Source organism: Haliotis rufescens, unplaced genomic scaffold (genome assembly GCF_023055435.1).
Source record: "Haliotis rufescens isolate VD_foot unplaced genomic scaffold, xgHalRufe1.0.p SCAF_10, whole genome shotgun sequence".
NCBI lineage: Eukaryota > Metazoa > Mollusca > Gastropoda > Lepetellida > Haliotidae > Haliotis > Haliotis rufescens.
In genome coordinates, this window is record NW_025963780.1 from 30249853 (window position 1) to 30270427 (window position 20575).

The following is a 20575-nucleotide window of genomic DNA, read 5'->3' on the forward strand; positions in this document are numbered from 1 at the left end:
GCCTGAAATGTTTATATACGACAGATATATTTTTCCAGAATTTAATTGCCCATAATTGAGGGTGCATATTACACACGAGTGCGTATTATACACGAATAAATAGGTCTTGTGTACATTGATCAATCGGAAGGGGTGCTAATTAGGATTGTTCACTAGCCAATATATTAGGAAATATCGCTGTGGGCGCTTATTAGAGCGGGGCGCTTATTACGTCGAATACGGTATTAAACTTTCATCCTCACCACCCAAACACCTCACATCATTTTTTTTTTCCCCATGTTACTACGGATAATGGAAATTCCTCTGTGTGTACCTTTTCTCTTTTTTTTTGCAATTAACATGTTTTTTTTGTTTTTTTGTTTGTTTGTTTGTTTGTTGGTTGTGTAACGCTGCACTCAGCAATATTCCAGCTAGAGCGGTGTGTAAATTTCGAGTCTGGACCTGACAATCCAGTGATTGACATCATGGGCATCGATCCACGCAATTGGGATACGATGACATGCATCAACCAAGTCAGCGAGCCTGACCACCCAATCCTGTTAGTCGCCTCTTAATGAAAAGTCGCCTTTTACGGCAAGCATGGGTTGCTGAAGATTTATTCTACCTCGGATCTGCACAGGTCCATTTTTATTATGCAAAAAACACAAGAGGAAACCCTCAGCAATGTAGTCAGGGATCCAAATATTGTGGCATGTAGCAGAATCTTTATGATTAGTACATAAATGAATATGATATACATGATAGTTCAGGAAACTTTTATTCATGAGGAGAAATATATTTGACAAAATTTTGATGAAATATTTGATGTGGAGCTGAGAATGAAAATCACACACTGATCCATTGACATAGCAGTAGTAGCTGTATATCCATTGACAGTTAGCATACACAGATGCCTTGAACAGTCTGTTTAAAAAATATAATACCCTTCAGTGTTTGAAATAATCTTAAAACCCCAATAGACAGTCGGGCAGGTGACCCATAAATGTTGCCTGCCCATCTTCAAGCTACCTGCCTGCATTGAGACATTATTGATATTGAAAAATCGTGAAAGATAAGAGACAAATCGTGTATTTATTAGTTGAAATAATGCAAACAATTACTTGAAATCTACAAGAAGATGATAAAACTGAATGCATAGTAGTCTTGAAATTGTCTGCAAGACAGGTGGGCAGGTAGAGGAAAATTTCAGACAGCCCAACAGAAGGGTTACTAGCCATAGGCAGGCGGGCCGGCAGTTATTTCGGACAGATACCCTTCGACCTCCATTTAAACCAAAAATATAATGTAGTAGCCTCATACAAAGAACTTTGAAAAAGGTATGTATTTCAAAAGAAGATGCTTAACAATTTTACAACTGCTTTGCAATGAAGGTGTGTTGCTAAGTACAACCTGAGACAAAGATGAGTAAACATGCTCTTCCATTGCATCTGTTTCTGTAGGGCTGTCCATCAGTCTGAGCACTAGCTGGTGTGACATGGCGCCACCTGATTTCACATATCAGATGTCGGGGGGTTTCACACTGTAGTCCTCATCTGTCTCCAGGCCGATCTCCTCCTGGCAAACACACAACTGTATCAGGTGGTACTGAAATGGGGTTCACGTCGTGTTCAAGATTATTGCACTTATACAGCAATGGTTTTATAGTTCTAGCCCACCAAGATACCATGCCACAGTTTAACATGAATACCTCATTCACACACAGTGTGCTAACTCCGAGCCAACCGGTTCTTGTTTTAGCCCCTCAACACCCCAGCACCAGGCAGGGTAACAACAAGTACCATCTTTTAACGTCTTCTTGTATGACAGCCGAGGATCAAACCTGACCTACCGCTCTACAGGCAGATTTATGTGGGGGAAAGCAGGTCTTAGATGTTTATCACTTTGGTGAAACCCACGAGCACAGGTATAATGCTTCCAAACCTAGAAACATAATCAGGGTGAACCGGGATTTAAACCAATGATCATAGGTTACTGGCGTGTCCAAGGAATGCAACCCTGTACAGTGCCACCTTTGACGACTAGTTGACCGGCCCTTGTTTTAGCCCCTAATGTTGAGCGATGGACAGGGAAACAACATCAAGGTACCATCTTTTGGTATGACGCGGCAGAACCATACCTGTACTCGTGGGTTTCACAAAAATCGTACAAATCTAAAAGCTGTGTTTCTTTGCAGGGTGTCCCCTCACACTAAGCTGACACTAGGGCTGGGACAATGCGATCGATACTTGTATCGGGAAATAAAATATTGTGATCCACCGATGCATCAGTGTATCGTCCACCACTTGCTGACATGCTGTGATACAACCTAAGAACAGTTCAAACCTTCTTCCCGAGGCAAGAGCATCCATAGCCTTCTTATCAAAGTCTTGTTTCCACCCTTGCCACATCAAGCCCACATTCCTGTGCTAAATATGATTGGACTATCGCACATGTTGAAAGTCCAGTCAGAGAACTTTTGACAAAATCCATATCCACGACTAATTAATAGGGCTGAAACGATATCCCGGGACACTGATGCATCGCGATTCACTCCATACGATACGGTGTGCGATTTGTGAGGTGCTGTATCTCGATTTTTCACGATACGTTTTTTTCAAAGACGTATATACGTACGTCTTTGTTTTTGTACATAAACTTTTATCACAGATACGTTTTAAATGTGTTTAAACTCTTTCAGGCACCGGCCAAGCCTTAGTCACGTCAAAATAGTATATATTTTTCTGGACCTACCTGTCATACCATTCATTTATTAAATCTATCACATCTTACAATGTCTGAAATACGAATTCTATTTCAATTTATCATTTTTTATCGATAGATTAAAAAGTTATTCACTATTTCCCGCATTGTTATTGAAAGTATAATTCTCGGACGCACACTTCGACAACGGGTGCACATCGAACATGTCAAAGAGCAAAACAAAGACGTTTCAAGCAAATCTTTAAATATATTATACAAAGTGATAAATAAAATCAACAAAAATATATCTAAAAGTGGTCCAACTTACAGCTAAGTTATTATTTCCATCTTTTTGTGCGATCGCGTGTAATGTTAGTCAAATGACATCTCGGCTTTCGGCGCCTCGAATTCTCGGCTCGGACACGATGTTCAATGCCAAAATATTTGCATGAAAAATCTTTGTCACAGCTTGTAACCTAGTATGATACGTCCACGAAGCTCCATATTTTTAATGTAGATCGCGATTTCCTGCTTCAAACGTTCAGAATAACACGATTTAACCAAAATATTTCGTAAAAATCTGAAATTCATCGTCCACGAGGATTTGTAATTTGATTGCCTGCCTCAGGTCACGTGCTCAAATTTGACCAATCATGAACCTTGTAGCAGATTTCGGCAAGAAAGCGTCATTAGGAACCATTTTTTATCCAATGAAACTTTATGTTATACCTACGAAAAGACTCCAGGCAATGTTACGAGCGTGTAGATGAAACAACAAGCTATCTAGCGATGTGTCATATGTCAGTCTTCGACGAACGTGTTATTCATACGAAGCTTTCGAAAACGGAGGTATTTCTTCATGTTACTTAGCGGACAGCCGCTGTTATCTGGAAATGGGTGAAATCAGATACTATTCATAATTCTTTTTAACATAATTTTCCAATTACGTAAATGAAAATAAAAAAGAAATAAGTAGATCTAGATCTTTTGAAATCTTATATTTGCCCCAAATCGTCAAATTTTCGCTTCCTTGGTCCTTAATCTGGACGTTATGAATGTGTTAGCTTACATTTTGTATATTTACAACGAACTTAATTAAGTTGTCAATGCATTATTTAAATAATGTTATAAACATAACTTTCATATTTATAAACACCAAGATTAGACCTTTCAAATAGTATGTAACATGGCTGTTGCTACAATTGTTTTTAATTGTTTTTTTTGACTTTATACATGAAAATGGCAGATCATTAGTTACTGGACACTGGTACATTTAGTATTTGCTCCTAGAATCTACTATCTAGTCACAACTCACAAATATGTAGAACTGTTACGTTGTGTTTGCTGGCCATTACATGGAAATGGCAGATGATTCATTAAGTTAAAATACTCATTACAGTATATATTTTATGACTCATGAACATTCATTCACTTTCATTCAATTTTTCATTTTAATAAACTAAGTTTAATTCATTTATCTCTTTTCTTCTCTTGTCACTCTGTGTATCGTAGCGTATCGAGATACGTATCGAATCGTGATGTAAGTATCGAGATACGTATCGTATCGTGACCTAGGTGTATCGTTGCAGCCCTACTAATTAACCTTCATATGAAAGTGATTTACCGCTGACTGTCTTTGTTGACATGAATATGTCTTTTAATCTTTTAAACCCCCAAAAGATTGCCTATGTTTTTGTGTCAGGGATGAAATCACGAATGTTTTCGTTATTTTATCACCTGGATCATTGCCTACCAACGTGGCAGTGGTATGTAAATAATTGAGTCAATCTGGACCAGACTGACATCAAGAGCATCAATCATGCAATTGGGTTATGATGACATACATCAGCCATGTTACCGAGCCTGACCACCGGATCCATTTAGTCACCTCCTACGACAAGGATAGGTTGCTGGGGACCTATCATCTTACCTGGAATCCCCATGAAATTGAAGAGTTTCTGTTATTATTCACCTTTTTACACCAACATAATTTGTCATGTCATGTATTGTATGTATCACAATACAGGGTGTAAATCAATGTCAAACATTTTTGTACAGCGCGGCAACCAACACCTCATCCACCAGTTTACCCAATCATATGAAACACACCCTATATGAAACACACCCTATATGAAACACACCCTATAGGGAAACACACCCTATATGAAACACACCCTATAGGGAAACACACCCTATATGAAACACACCCCATATGAAACACACCCTATATGAAACACACCCTATAGGGAAACACACCCTATATGAAACACACCCTATAGGGAAACACACCCTATATGAAACACACCCTATATGAAACACACCCTATAGGGAAACACACCCTATATGAAACACACCCTATATGAAACACACCCTGTATGAAACACACCCTATAGGGAAACACACCCTATATGAAACACACCCCATATGAAACACACCCTATATGAAACACACCCTATATGAAACACACCCTATAGGGAAACACACCCTATATGAAACACACCCTATATGAAACACACCCCATATGAAACACACCCTATATGAAACACACCCTATAGGGAAACACACCCTATATGAAACACACCCTATATGGAAACACACCCTATATGAAACACACCCCATATGAAACACACCCTATATGAAACACACCCTGTATGAAACACACCCTATAGGGAAACACACCCTATATGAAACACACCCTATATGAAACACACCCTATAGGGAAACACACCCTATATGAAACACACCCTATATGAAACACACCCTATATGAAACACACCCTATAGGGAAACACACCCTATATGAAACACACCCCATATGAAACACACCCTATATGAAACACACCCTGTATGAAACACACCCTATAGGGAAACACACCCTATATGAAACACACCCTATATGAAACACACCCTATAGGGAAACACACCCTATATGAAACACACCCTGTATGAAACACACCCTATAGGGAAACACACCCTATATGAAACACACCCTATATGAAACACACCCCATATGAAACACACCCTATATGAAACACACCCTGTATGAAACACACCCTATAGGGAAACACACCCTATATGAAACACACCCTATATGAAACACACCCTATAGGGAAACACACCCTATATGAAACACACCCTATATGAAACACACCCTATATGAAACACACCCTATATGAAACACACCCTATAGGGAAACACACCCTATATGAAACACACCCCATATGAAACACACCCTGTATGAAACACACCCTATAGGGAAACACACCCTATATGAAACACACCCCATATGAAACACACCCTATATGAAACACACCCTATATGAAACACACCCTATAGGGAAACACACCCTATATGAAACACACCCTATATGAAACACACCCTATAGGGAAACACACCCTATATGAAACACACCCTATATGGAAACACACCCTATATGAAACACACCCCATATGAAACACACCCTATATGAAACACACCCTGTATGAAACACACCCTATAGGGAAACACACCCTATATGAAACACACCCTATATGAAACACACCCTATAGGGAAACACACCCTATATGAAACACACCCTATATGAAACACACCCTATATGGAAACACACCCTATATGAAACACACCCTATATGAAACACACCCTATAGGGAAACACACCCTATAGGGAAACACACCCTATATGAAACACACCCTATATGAAACACACCCTGTATGAAACACACCCTATAGGGAAACACACCCTATATGAAACACACCCCATATGAAACACACCCTATAGGGAAACACACCCTATATGAAACACACCCTATAGGGAAACACACCCTATATGAAACACACCCTATATGAAACACACCCTATATGAAACACACCCTATAGGGAAACACACCCTATATGAAACACACCCTGTATGAAACACACCCTATATGAAACACACCCTGTATGAAACACACCCTATATGAAACACACCCTATATGAAACACACCCCATATGAAACACACCCTATAGGGAAACACACCCTATATGAAACACACCCTATAGGGAAACACACCCTATAAGAAACACACCCCATATGAAACACACCCTATATGAAACACACCCTATATGAAACACACCCTATAGGGAAACACACCCTATATGAAACACACCCTGTATGAAACACACCCTATATGAAACACACCCTATATGGAAACACACCCTATAGGGAAACACACCCTATATGAAACACACCCTATATGAAACACACCCTATAGGGAAACACACCCTATATGAAACACACCCCATATGAAACACACCCTATATGAAACACACCCTATAGGGAAACACACCCTATATGAAACACACCCTATATGAAACACACCCTATAGGGAAACACACCCTATATGAAACACACCCTGTATGAAACACACCCTATATGAAACACACCCTATATGGAAACACACCCTATAGGGAAACACACCCTGTATGAAACACACCCTATATGAAACACACCCTATAGGGAAACACACCCTATATGAAACACACCCCATATGAAACACACCCTATAGGGAAACACACCCTATATGAAACACACCCTATATGAAACACACCCTATATGAAACACACCCTATAGGGAAACACACCCTATATGAAACACACCCTATATGAAACACACCCTATATGAAACACACCCTATATGGAAACACACCCTATAGGGAAACACACCCTATATGAAACACACCCTATATGAAACACACCCTATAGGGAAACACACCCTATATGAAACACACCCCATATGAAACACACCCTATAGGGAAACACACCCTATATGAAACACACCCTATATGAAACACACCCTATAGGGAAACACACCCTATATGAAACACACCCTATAGGGAAACACACCCTATATGAAACACACCCTATATGAAACACACCCTATATGAAACACACCCTATAGGGAAACACACCCTATATGAAACACACCCTATAGGGAAACACACCCTATATGAAACACACCCTATATGAAACACACCCTATATGAAACACACCCTATAGGGAAACACACCCTATATGAAACACACCCTATATGAAACACACCCTATAGGGAAACACACCCTATATGAAACACACCCCATATGAAACACACCCTATATGAAACACACCCTATAGGGAAACACGCCCTATATGAAACACACCCTATATGAAACACACCCTATAGGGAAACACACCCTATATGAAACACACCCCATATGAAACACACCCTATATGAAACACACCCTATATGAAACACACCCTATAGGGAAACACACCCTATATGAAACACACCCTATATGAAACACACCCTATATGAAACACACCCTATAGGGAAACACACCCTATATGAAACACACCCTATATGAAACACACCCTATATGAAACACACCCTATAGGGAAACACACCCTATATGAAACACACCCTATATGAAACACACCCTATATGAAACACACCCTATATGAAACACACCCTATAGGGAAACACACCCTATATGAAACACACCCTATATGAAACACACCCTATAGGGAAACACACCCTATATGAAACACACCCCATATGAAACACACCCTATAGGGAAACACACCCTATATGAAACACACCCTATATGAAACACACCCTTTATGAAACACACCCTATATGAAACACACCCTATAGGGAAACACACCCTATAGGGAAACACGCCCTATATGAAACACACCCTATATGAAACACACCCTATATGAAACACACCCTATATGAAACACACCCTATAGGGAAACAAACCCTATAGGGAAACACGCCCTGTATGAAACACACCCTATATAAACCATGCAGACACCACATGAAACTTACCAGAAGGTGTTTCTTGGTTTTAGGATAGCCCTCCAGAATGGCATTGATGATGTCTGTGCTCTAGAAAAGATGAGGTAGTAAGAAATAAGATAACTAAGTACAAATTTTACTTGGCATTTTATCCCAAGGCCATTTATTAAAAACATGTTTTGGGTAACGCAACTTATTATTATTTGAACTATGTAAAGCTAGATAGCAATGGCCTGAAAAAGCAACAGCCCCAACAAGTCTCAGCAACAGCCTCAACAAGTCTCAGCAATAGCCCCAACAAGTCTCAGTAATAGCCCCAAGCCTCAGCAATAGCCCCAACAAGCCTCAGCAGTAGCCCCAACAAGCCTCAGCAACAGCCCTAATAAGCCTCAGCAATAGCCCCAACAAGTCTCAGCAATAGCCCCAACAAGTCTCAGCAATGGCCAAAACAAGTCTCAGCAATAGCCAAAACAAGTCTCAGCAATAGCCCCAACAAGTCTCTGCAATAGCCCCAACAAGTCAGGGCTAGGGTTAGGGTTAGGCAATAGCCCCATCAAGTCTCAGCAATAGCCCCTTAACCAAGTTTCATTATTACAATGTGTCTCAGCAACAGCCCCAACATGTCTGGGATGTGTATTTCATGTAGTCTTCCAGGAGTTCTGTAATACAGGCACTCATGATGTTTCACTGTCACTATTCACTGTCTACAAATACTCACAATTCTTTTCCTCTTCCTCCACTCCTTCACATACTTGACTCTGTCCTTGTAAACCTGAGAATGAAGAGAGAGTGTCAAGTCAGGATTCCTTGATATGAACAGCTTCAGGTTGTCTAAGGCTCATTAATCACAGGTTTGTGTCCACATTCAATTATCTAAAGGCTGCCATCATAAAGATGATTGTGGCATGAACCAACAAACAACAATCTGAACAGGCTAGGTATTTCCCCATTATTCAATGACTGTGAACATATTGAAAAGTGGTAAATTTATCAGGAGAGAGAGTGTGAGTGAGAGTGAGTGAGAGAGAGTGAGTGAGTATGGTTTTACGCCGCTTTTAGCAATATTCCAGCAATATCACGGCGGGGGACACCAGAAATGGGCTTCACACATTGTTACCATGTCGGGAATCGAACCCGGGTCTTCGGCGTGACGAGCGAACGCTTTAACCACTAGGCTACCCGACCGCCCCTGAGAGAGAGTGAGAGAGAGAGAGGGAGGGATATTTCAATCATTAGGCCACTCCACCGCCCTAAGACATAACAAATGTATGGTCTTGCCTTGTCTTTCTCCTGGGGCGTTATCAACACCTTTCCTTCCTTCAACTTCCCCAACTTCTCCTGCAGTGACACCATCTGTAATGTAAATCAGGGGCTGGATGAACTACAGATTGACCACTAGGCTACCCGACGGCCCCCATATGTAATGTAAATCAGGGGCTGGATTAACCACAGACTGACCACTTTGCTACCCGACGGCCCCCATCTGTAATGTAAATCAGGGGCTGGATGAACCACAGATTGACCACTAGGCTACCCGACGCTCCCCATCTGTAATGTAAATCAGGGGCTGGATTAACCACAGATTGACCACTAGGCTACCCGACGGCCCCCATCTGTCCTGTAAATAAGGGGCTGGATGAACCACAGATTGACCACTAGGCTTCCCGACGCTCCCCATCTGTAATGTAAATCAGGGGGTGGATGAACCACAGATTGACCACTTGGCTACCCGACGGCCCCCATCTGTAATGTAAATCAGGGGCTGGATGAACCACAGATTGACCACTAGGCTACCCGACGGCCCCCATCTGTAATGTAAATCAGGGGCTGGATGAACCACAAATTGACCACTAGGCTACCGGGCGCTCCCCATCTGTAATGTAAATCAGGGGCTGGATGAACCACAGATTGACAACTAGGCTACCTGACGGCCCCATCTGTAATGTAAATCAGGGGCTGGATGAACCACAGATTGACCACTAGGCTTCCCGACGACCCCCATATGTAATGTAAATCAGGGGCTGGTTGAACTACAGATTGACCACTAGGCTACCCGACGCCCCCCATCTGTAATGTAAATCAGGAGCTGGATGAACTACAGATTGACCACTAGGCTTCCCGACGGCCCCCATCTGTAATGTAAATCAGGGGCTGGATGAACCACAGATTGACCACTAGGATACCCGACGGCCCCATCTGTAATGTAAATCAGGGTCTTGTTGAACTACAGACTGACCACTTGGCTACCCGGCGGCCCCCATCTGTAATGTAAATTAGGGGCTGGATGAACCACAGACTGACCACTAGGCTACCTGACGGCCCCCATCTGTAATGTAAATCAGGGGCTGGATGAACTACAGATTGACCACTAGGCTACCCGACGGCCCCCCATCTGTAATGTAAATCAGGGGCTGGATGAACCACAGACTGACCACTAGGCTACCCGACGGCCCCCATCTGTAATGTAAATCAGGGGCTGGAATAACCACAGATTGACCACTAGGCTACCCGACGGCCCCCATCTGTAATGTAAATCAGGGGCTGGATGAACCACAGATTGACCACTAGGCTACCTGACGGCCCCCATCTGTAATTTAAATCAGGGGCTGGTTGAACCACTGATTGACCACTAGGCTTCCCGACGGCCCCCATTTGTAATTTAAATCAGGGGCTGGATGAACCACAGATTGACCACTAGGATACCCGACGGCCCCATCTGTAATGTAAATCAGTGGCTGGATTAACCACAGATTGACCACTAGGCTACCCGACGGCCCCCATCTGTCCTGTAAATAAGGGGCTGGATGAACCAAAGATTGACCACTAGGCTACCCGACGGCCCCCATCTGTAATGTAAATCAGTGGCTGGATTAACCACAGATTGACCACTAGGCTACCCGACGGCCCCCATCTGTCCTGTAAATAAGGGGCTGGATGAACCAAAGATTGACCACTAGGCTACCCGACGGCCCCCATCTGTAATGTAAATCGGGGGTGGATGAACCACAGATTGACCACTAGGCTACCCGACGACCCCCATCTGTAATGTAAATCAGGGGCTGGATGAACCACAGATTGACCACTAGGCTACCCGACGACCCCCCATCTGTAATGTAAATCAGGGGCTGGATGAACTACAGATTGACCACTAGGCTTCCCGCCGACCCCCCATCTGTAATGTAAATCAGGGGCTGGAAAAACCACAGATTGACCACTAGGCTACCCGACAACGCCCCATCTGTAATGTAAATCAGGGGCTGGATGAACCACAGATTGACCACTAGGCTACCTGACGGCCCCCATCTGTAATGTAAATCAGGGGCTGGAGGAACCACAGATTGACCACTAGGCTACCTGACGGCCCCCATCTGTAATGTAAATCAGGGGCTGGAGGAACCACAGATTGACCACTAGGCTACTCAACGGTCATATATATCATGATAGCTCGAAGTAAGGAAGTGCCACAGTGGTGCATGCCGTAGATATTTACCAATAAGGTGAAACTCATAATCTGAGCTTATCATTGATTTAAGATCATGACTAGCAGATCCTTGTGCGAGCAAGGGACTCAATTCTCTACACGATAATCCCGTGAAGATTTTGGGTTACAAATGGTCTTCAGCAACCCATGCTTGTCAAAAGAGGCAACTAACAGGATTGGGTGGTCAGGCTCATTGACATGTTATCGTATCCCAATTGCGTGGATCGATGCTCCACAACTTAGCACAACTTAGTCAGCCAGCAACCATGAAATGTGTTTGCTTATTGTAAGTCATTGACCCATGACACTTGTTTCCAGTGAGTCAATCCATAAACTTTAACATAGTGCCAAGACACTTGAGCTCTCCTGGATATGTCAACAAAGACAGACACTTACAAAGTAGCTGTCACCCTTGATATTCAAATATTTTCTGCATAAATAATGAGGACTAATAATTAATACTAAAATCTAATGATTTGAACTATATATGACGTCATCAAAAGGAGAAACATACTAGCCAAAGTTCAGCTCCCTCAGTCACTGATGTAATATTTACTATACAGTGTTCTGTATTGCCACAATCTCATAAAAGATCAGATCTTTTACTCCGATACAGTAACTGTCTGAATGAAGATCTGGCATGCGCTCCATAGGAGGCCGACTCAGGTGAACTTCAGCTAGTGTTGAGGCTTCGATATTCTAGGTACAAGTCAGCAAAGCATTCAGAGCAGCATATCTGACCTTATCTCAAAAACGAATGTTAACAGGCAGTTCTGAATGGAAAAAAATAAAACCATGCTATCAAGTGAATATTTCAGTTTTGTGGTTTTCCCATCCAGGTGGCAAAGAAATCAATCTGAATTGTTTTAGAAATTTGACATCTGATTGGTTCAAGAACCTATGCATACTTCATTTAGATTGGTCGGAGAAAGTACACTCATTGTTCACCAGATTAGACCTCCCACGGAGGTGTTGTGAGATCATCACGCAGAGAGGCACCGTATTGGAGTAAAACCTTGAAACCTTATACCACCCACATCATTTTCAATCCGTTCAGTTTCCTTTTTCGCATCCTCTGTTGACACAGCATTGTTCAGGGTCTTAAGTTCTGAAAAAAAACCATAAATTACAATTGGTTCTGATTAAGAATATTGCTAAGTACATGTATCATGCACCTGATTTGAAAACCATGTCATTTGTAAGGCTGTGTATTGACAAAAAATTTGTACTGCAATATATGGCAATATATGGCAATATACGGCGATACAGGCTCTTACGACACATATTGCTATATATTGTGAGATAACGATTGAAAGAAATTAACACTGATTGTACATGCAGACCCTATTTAAGTAAATACAACAAAGTTTTCTTCTAGTAGATTATCAATAACAACTTCCGTGTTTCCACCGTTTTGTCAATCAGTTTTGAAAGGAAACATCTTTTGTGAAGGAATGTCTGTGTAGATTTTAGGATAAACAAGACAAATAATAACAAAACATGTTATAATATTTATACCTAATACATTGGATCATGGGAAAAATGTTGCAATATGTATCATTTTAAAAGAGTACTGCAGTCCTAGTCATTTGGCAAAAAGTTTATAGTGCATTTGATTAATATAATCAGAAAAACATCGACATCTCATGGATTCAGTTGTCATGGTTATCAAGGAATCATATGATGTCACATCATTCCAGAGTGATGTCATTCATGTCTTATTGATGTTAAAGTGCACATTAAAAGAGTGTGCTACCCAAACTACCAATATTTTGAATTTACAATGTTTATAAGCAATATGTGTTTTCAGACTTGGTGGTGTAATTGAGTATTAGGTGCATGGTCATTTAAAATGTGAACATTTCCAAATTTCAAAAAACATATTTTCTAGTATAGTGTGCACTTATTTTCAGAAAATGAAGCAGCACAGAGGGGAATTATACACACCACCATAAGATTTCAGGTATTTTTCCCCCCTGGGTAAACAAAATATCCAGTATGCATACCGGAAATCAAGTGTCAACGAACGGAATAAACTACCGATACATTTGTCTATACTATTTTTTTTATTTATATTAACATTCTTAGAACATTGAATACTATTACATGAATTGTTTCATATGTATATTTACTTGTATGGTATTAATATAGGCTATGAAGTCATTCAAACATGTCATTTTAGGTACTCAATTACAGCAGAAACTGAAGTGCATCATGTGAAACATCCCGATGAAGAGGGTACCTGACTCCAGCCTGCGGACTTTATCCTGGACGTGTTGGACTGACTCGGTTAACTCAACTATCTTCGCATCCATACTCTTCAACTCTGCATCATCGACATCAGGGAAGCTACTCTGGAATGGGTACAACTCGATGTGAATAACTACTGTTCATAAAACTGTTCATAAAACCCTCAGTAAACCTCTAGACAATCAGGGGCGGTCGGGTAGCCCTTGTGGTTAAAGCGTTTGCTCATCACGCCGAAAAACCAGGTTCCATTCCCAACATGGATAATGTGTGAAGGCCATTTCTGGTGTCCCCCGCCGTGATATTGCTGGAACATTGCTAAAAGCAATGTAAAACCATATTCACTCCCTCACTCCAGACAATGGTTTATGTAAACATTGTAATTTTAAAACACTGAATGTCACTTTTAAGTCATGTGCCCATTTTATTCGGACTTAAGATATGATCTGGTTTACATAAAGTGCCCAGTTTGAACCAGCTTATCTCTCTATGCAGCCTCTAGATTAACGTTCCTATGTTATGGATAACAATCTATCTTCACAATTTTTTGCCACAACACTTTGCAAAATATATGAACATAAACTTCTGTAACAGGCTCACTTCACCCATCTCAAAGCTACCCCACTAAATGTACAGTCATCTTATTTTAAATGTTTTTTGTTTGAATATCTTATATGTATATTATAAGGGGCTATTGTGTCTCATAATCTTTTACCGGCTGGACTTTGCATTTTTACATATATGTATGATAATTATATTAAATTTATATCCAAACTTGTTTTTGTGCAAATTGTGACACATTAAAAAAATAATTTTCTTCATCTTCTCCTTTTCTGTCCAAAATCCTACAGGACAGAATTAGTGAGTGAGTGAGTGAGTTGGGATTAACGCAGCTTTTAACAATATTCTAGTTATATCATGGCGTGTCAGCTTAATGTGGGAGGAAAGCCCGAAGTGATGCAGGTCTCAGATGTTTACCACTTCAGTGAAACCATAGAAACATAACCCACAATTATAGGTTTCTGGCATGGCCAAGGGACACAACTCTGCACAGCAAATCGTGGCGATTCGTGACAACTGGGCCACCTGTGTCCCCACAGGACAGAACTAAAAACACAAACAATCACTGCACATAAATTGATGTCCTGGGTTAAGGGGACTCATTAACCCACCCACCCACCAGACACCCCACCCACCCACCAGGCACCCCACCCACCCAACCAGGCACCCCACCCACCCATCAGGCACCCCACCCACCCACCAGGTACCCCACCCACCCATCAGGCACCCCACCCACCCATCAGGCACCCCACCCACCCACCCAATCAGGCACCCCACCAGGCACCCCACCCACCCATCAGGCACCCAACCAGGCACCCCACCCACCCATCAGGCACCCCACCCACCCATCAGGCACCCCACCCACCCATCAGGCACCCCACCCACCCATCAGGCACCCCACCCACCCATCAGGCACCCCACCTACCCAACCAGGCACCCCACAAGGCACCCCACCCACCCAACCAGGCACCCCACCCACCCACCAGGCACCCCACCAGGCACCCCACCAGGCACCCCACCCACTCACCAGGCACCCCACCTACTGAACCAGGCACCCAACCAGGCACCCAACCAGGCACCCAACCAGGCACCCCACTCTACCCTATCCTACCTCTGTGAGGATTGTAAAACAGGACATATCTCCAGCATCACATGCTTGTTGTATGACACACAGGAACTCAATGACAGCGTGTATAGCATAATATATTTGTAAAGAAAAAAAATCACACCCCTCTATACCAATAGACAAGGAGTGACACCCGCCATCTTGGTCCTTGAATATATTATGCTACACACGCTATCATTGAGTTCCTAATGTGAATAGTACCTAATGTGAATCGGGTGGTCAAAATAGAGACAATGTATGACTTGGCTGATAGAGTCATTGACACAGTTCATACCCCAACTGCACAGGATATTGCAAAGGATTTTCTTACCAAGACTCAATCAATTAGAGGTTGCTAGACCTATTATTTGTTTCTTGTTTAACGCTGCACTCAGCAATATTCCAGCTATGTGACAGCAGTCTGTAATTAATCAAGTTTAATCAAGTGATCGACATCATGAGCATCGATCCACGTAATTGGGATGCAATGACATGCATCAACGAAGTCAGTGAGTCTGACTACCCAATCCTGTTAGTCGCCTCTTGCAAGCATAGCTGGCTTTTAAAGCAAGCATGGGTTGCTGAAGACCTATTCTATCCCGGATCTTCACGGGGCATGATAAGTAAAAAATCTGTTAGTTTAAACAACTTGGATTTACCTCCAACATTTCAAAACATTATACCATAGATCATGCATTCAATTTGTTCAATATACATGTATGTCATTAAAATACCAGAAATATTTTGTGACTTACAAGTCCCTTAGCTTCAAGTGTTGTCATAGTAGTGTGTTGCCATTGTGAGTAGTGTTAGAGTAAATAGTATCAGCTTGCACGATGGATGACGGAGTTAACATCTCTGACCACATGCATTGCCGCCATAATAGATCAATAAACCTGTGATTGTATAACCGAGGTCTTCATGGTTAAAGATCATTACGGAGATAGCTCCAGAGCTCCAGATAACTTTTTGAGCAATTGAGTTTTTTCTCGAAGGTTTCTAACTTAATTGGGTTTTTACATTTTTCATTGGGTAACCAATATTTTTTCACTCATCTTTTCATCACTCTTTGGGGGTTTTCCCAAACTGAGTACACATTTTGGGATTTCAAAAAATATTAAATAATGTTTTAGATGTATATAATGGTTCTAAATATAGGCTTGATTCAGAAAGTAAATTAGCTCGTAATTGTGTTTCGGAAATAAGTTCCGTTGTACGCATGCTGAAAAAGCTTCATTGGATATTTACGCGTGCTGTTTTTATAATTTGAGTTTTCCATTTAATACATGCGTTTCTGTACGCAAGTTAATCGAATGTACTTGGGTTTTGAATATTTTGGGGGGTATTTGACGCATATACGTAGCTTATCTGTAGCTCTGTAGCTCTCAATATGAGAACGACATGGAGGAACACAACTGTCATGAATCAATAACTTTGAGATGTTAGAGAGCGTAAAAACTATTTTTCACCTGAATAATGATCATGAGACTTACAAAGAAGACATTACTTTACCTGATCTGCCACATATACTTTCTGTTTGCCATAAGACTTTTCTCGAATCTTGCCATCAGCAGCCAAACTTTCACAAGTTTTTGTGATAGACTGAAACAACGCAGAATTACTACAATCAATACAGTAGCATCCTTGATTATACAAGGTATCATATTTTTCAGGCCTCAAAGGCTACCTCTGAATTTTAGACAGTAGACCAAGTGAAATTTAGGTCACATTGGCAACCCTTTTAGTCGCAACTATGAGGCCTGTTTTCATTCTTTCATGATAAATAGATTGTTCTAGATCATAACTTTATTTCAGAAGTGACCTCACAGTCAATGCCAAAACCTTTTGTGTCTATCATACCCGTCTCGACAGCATTTTCAGTAGATCTTAGCGTGTATATAAGGACTTTTCAAGATAGTCCGAAATAACTTTTAAGTTATGGTTATAAAAGAAAGGGTGACTCAAAAGGTTGTTGCAAGAGGAATTGTGTGTCTATCTCTACTTACAGTTTTGCCGTATTCTTTTCCCATGTTGTTCAGAAGGTCAGTTACACTGTAGGGTCTGTTTTGACGGTTGAGATAGTCAACCACAGCTTTTGTTGCTGAAAGAAATATGAGGAGAAATTATAAGTTGTAGCAGGATCAGGAGGGGTACATGGGGTTTTATGTGTCCCTTGTTTGGTTTTATACCATGAGCCGGGTCAGATCTCGTCACTCTGACATGGAGGTATGATAATAGGCACATAAATCGTATTGCAATATATCGCAGTACGGAAGACTGTATTGCAATACATATTGAATACGTGTTGAGGCCCCAATTATAATTGTCACGTGATATGCCAAAGCTGAGGCATGGGATACCCAACTGTGGATGCCTGTGTCTATAATAAAAACACAGGATGAGGGTGAGTTAAATGGCCGAGAGTGTGCAGGTGCTTGTGGGCTACTAAGCTGCTAGTTGAGTACCTGAAACAAGCTACTATTGCCAATGGCGATTAGCAGCTACCCCTGCCCAGCCCTGGTAGCATATTTACTAATAAGAAACATCACCGTTGCTTAGCAACTACCGCTGCCTGGCCCAATTAAAAAAGAATTGTGACGGCTACCGTTCCAGCCCAAATCTCAACTTCCACTGACATGATGCCTACCGCATGGGCGTGGCAATTGGTTGCCCAACGTAAGCTATTTTACGATTCCACAGCGGAAAAGACAAGGTTCCCACTGTGAAGAAGGTAACCCCAGGAAGGTTCCAACAGAAAAACAGGTAGCCTAAACACGAGTAGTGATTTGGAAGCAAGTTAATTAGTTACAAGCAGGGTAGCCCACAAGAACCAGGATTGGAGCGAAATAGATCCTATACAATGAGCTATTGATGAAAGTGATGGTATTTGAAGCGTATATCAGCAAAACGAACGTGATTGTGAACAAAGCAAAACGAACAAAGACAAAGTGATTAGATACAGTGAAACATGTGTCCTTGAAGAGAGCCTGAGCACGAATGGCCCACTATAGACAATGGAACAAAGGAGGGCACAAGCGTGCCCCCATAAAATGCCTGAAGATAGTAGATATAATTTATATAATTATATATTAATCCTATTGTGACTGTAACGGAAAATATTGCTACATAAGGGTTGTATTTCGTTACGTGTATACCAGTCAAATCCCACATCCTAATAGTGCTGAGTATTTGGATGCCAAAAGTCGAATCAATGTTACCAATGAATTAAGCATACATAATGCTACATAAATCGTTTTTTATCTTTATTATATATATAAGATGCCATTTTTGCCTGACCTTCGGAAATCGGGGACGTTTTAGTCTGCACCCGACTTAGCCGAGAGCCACGATGGGGTCCTACATTCAAGACATCGCTCTTATGCTTTCGGCACACTGAACAAGCTAGTCATGTTGTTTACAGTTACCAGAGACATCTTGACCAGATATTTGCATTAAAATAACCATAGATAATTAGAGACACAAAATTCAAATAAAACTGATTAAGAGCAGAGACTTTCATATTTCCTGCAGCCTTGCAGGGAAAGCATATATTTCACATTTCGGCAGATATTTGCATTGAAAAAAAAATAGATAATTAGAGACACAAAATTCAAATAAAACTGATTAAGAGCAGATTTTCATATTTCCTGCAGCCTTGCAGGGAAAGCATATATTTCACATTTCGGCATATTCTGCTGTGCCACTGACAGTGCTTCCGTCTCCACTCGGAAGAATTACACTTCAAGTTCCTTGTCGATCCACAAAACATACCATGGAACGAAGCCTACGTTTACAGAAATATATGAACTGACACTGACATCTACCCTTACCTGCAGCATCTTTATTTTTACTCATGTCGTTCAGTGTGGTGTTTACATTTATTTCATAAATGGCGGGTGTTCACTCGAAGGGAGATAACTCTATTGTTTGCTTTCTGACAGGTGGATGAATATATTATCGTAACCCAAACGAGTTCGTATCCCTAGAAATTTCATAACAATACAAATTTTAAAAACTTCGTAACCCTATCTAATATTTCTAACCATTCGTTTAGTATAGTTTATTTTATCACCACGCAATCATTGCATCCATATTCATGACATCAACAATTCATTTACTCAAACATTCACATTCAAATTATCAGCAACACACAATCAACATAAACATGTTTTATTTGCATATGTAAGACAGCTACGGTAATTTCATACATGACTGAAGAAATGAACGCGTCAACCAGTTGCGAGCGCATGTTCGAATCTCCAGAAATAACTTCATGACAGAACAATGTTTTAACGCAGAGACCATATACCGGTATATGGTAAATAAACCACATATCGTTCTTCGTTGTTCTTTGCGATTTATCGCGCTGCTATCTAATATTGGTTAACAGATCTAATTCTAAATTGTTTCTCCAGACCTCTCCCCATTAGAATATGTCTTGGATAAGATATATCGACGCCTGCAACAGGGCCAGAACCAGGGTGTAACGCTAGTTCTGTTGTGCCATTTTTATTTGGGTTGACATTTGGAACAACATTCCACGGGTTGTTTTAAATGGAAACAACACTCTAAGTTTGATGGTAAAGCAATATCCTCGGCTTTATCCTCGCGGATTCAAAATATGTTTATTATGGACTATAATTTGGACTGGTTCGACTTGTGTTCGTCGCTATTCCCGCTGCGATGCGC

General features: G+C 41.2%; 1 protein-coding gene across 2 annotated transcripts; it reads right to left on the reverse strand.

The window, feature by feature from the left end:
• Positions 1-491: 491 nt before the first annotated feature.
• Positions 492-19783, reverse strand: LOC124135064 (homologous-pairing protein 2 homolog). 2 transcript variants are annotated; one of them, XM_048389327.1, is made up of 9 exons: positions 19717-19783; positions 17893-17987; positions 17399-17488; positions 14216-14327; positions 13011-13081; positions 9771-9845; positions 9211-9264; positions 8523-8582; positions 492-1554 (listed from the first exon to the last, which is right to left on the reverse strand). In XM_048389327.1, exons 1-9 carry the CDS (start codon positions 19739-19741, stop codon positions 1498-1500), a joined length of 639 nt encoding a protein of 212 aa, XP_048245284.1. In that variant the 5' UTR covers positions 19742-19783; the 3' UTR covers positions 492-1497. The 2 variants fall into 2 exon arrangements, with proteins under 2 accessions (XP_048245284.1, XP_048245281.1); XM_048389324.1 differs by having other exon boundaries at positions 492-1584.
• Between the last annotated feature and the right edge of the window lie 792 nt (positions 19784-20575).

Bases quoted from the DNA above. Each gene is read 5' to 3' on its own strand.
- LOC124135064 (XM_048389324.1), bottom strand. From the start codon at position 19,741: ATGAGTAAAAATAAAGATGCTGCAG. The intron at 14,328-17,398 runs GTAAAGTAATGT...TACCCATTCCAG, and splicing joins AAGTATATGTGGCAGATCAG to AGTAGCTTCCCTGATGTCGA. The intron at 8,583-9,210 runs GTGAGTATTTGT...CATCTTTTCTAG, and splicing joins GGAGGAAGAGGAAAAGAATT to AGCACAGACATCATCAATGC.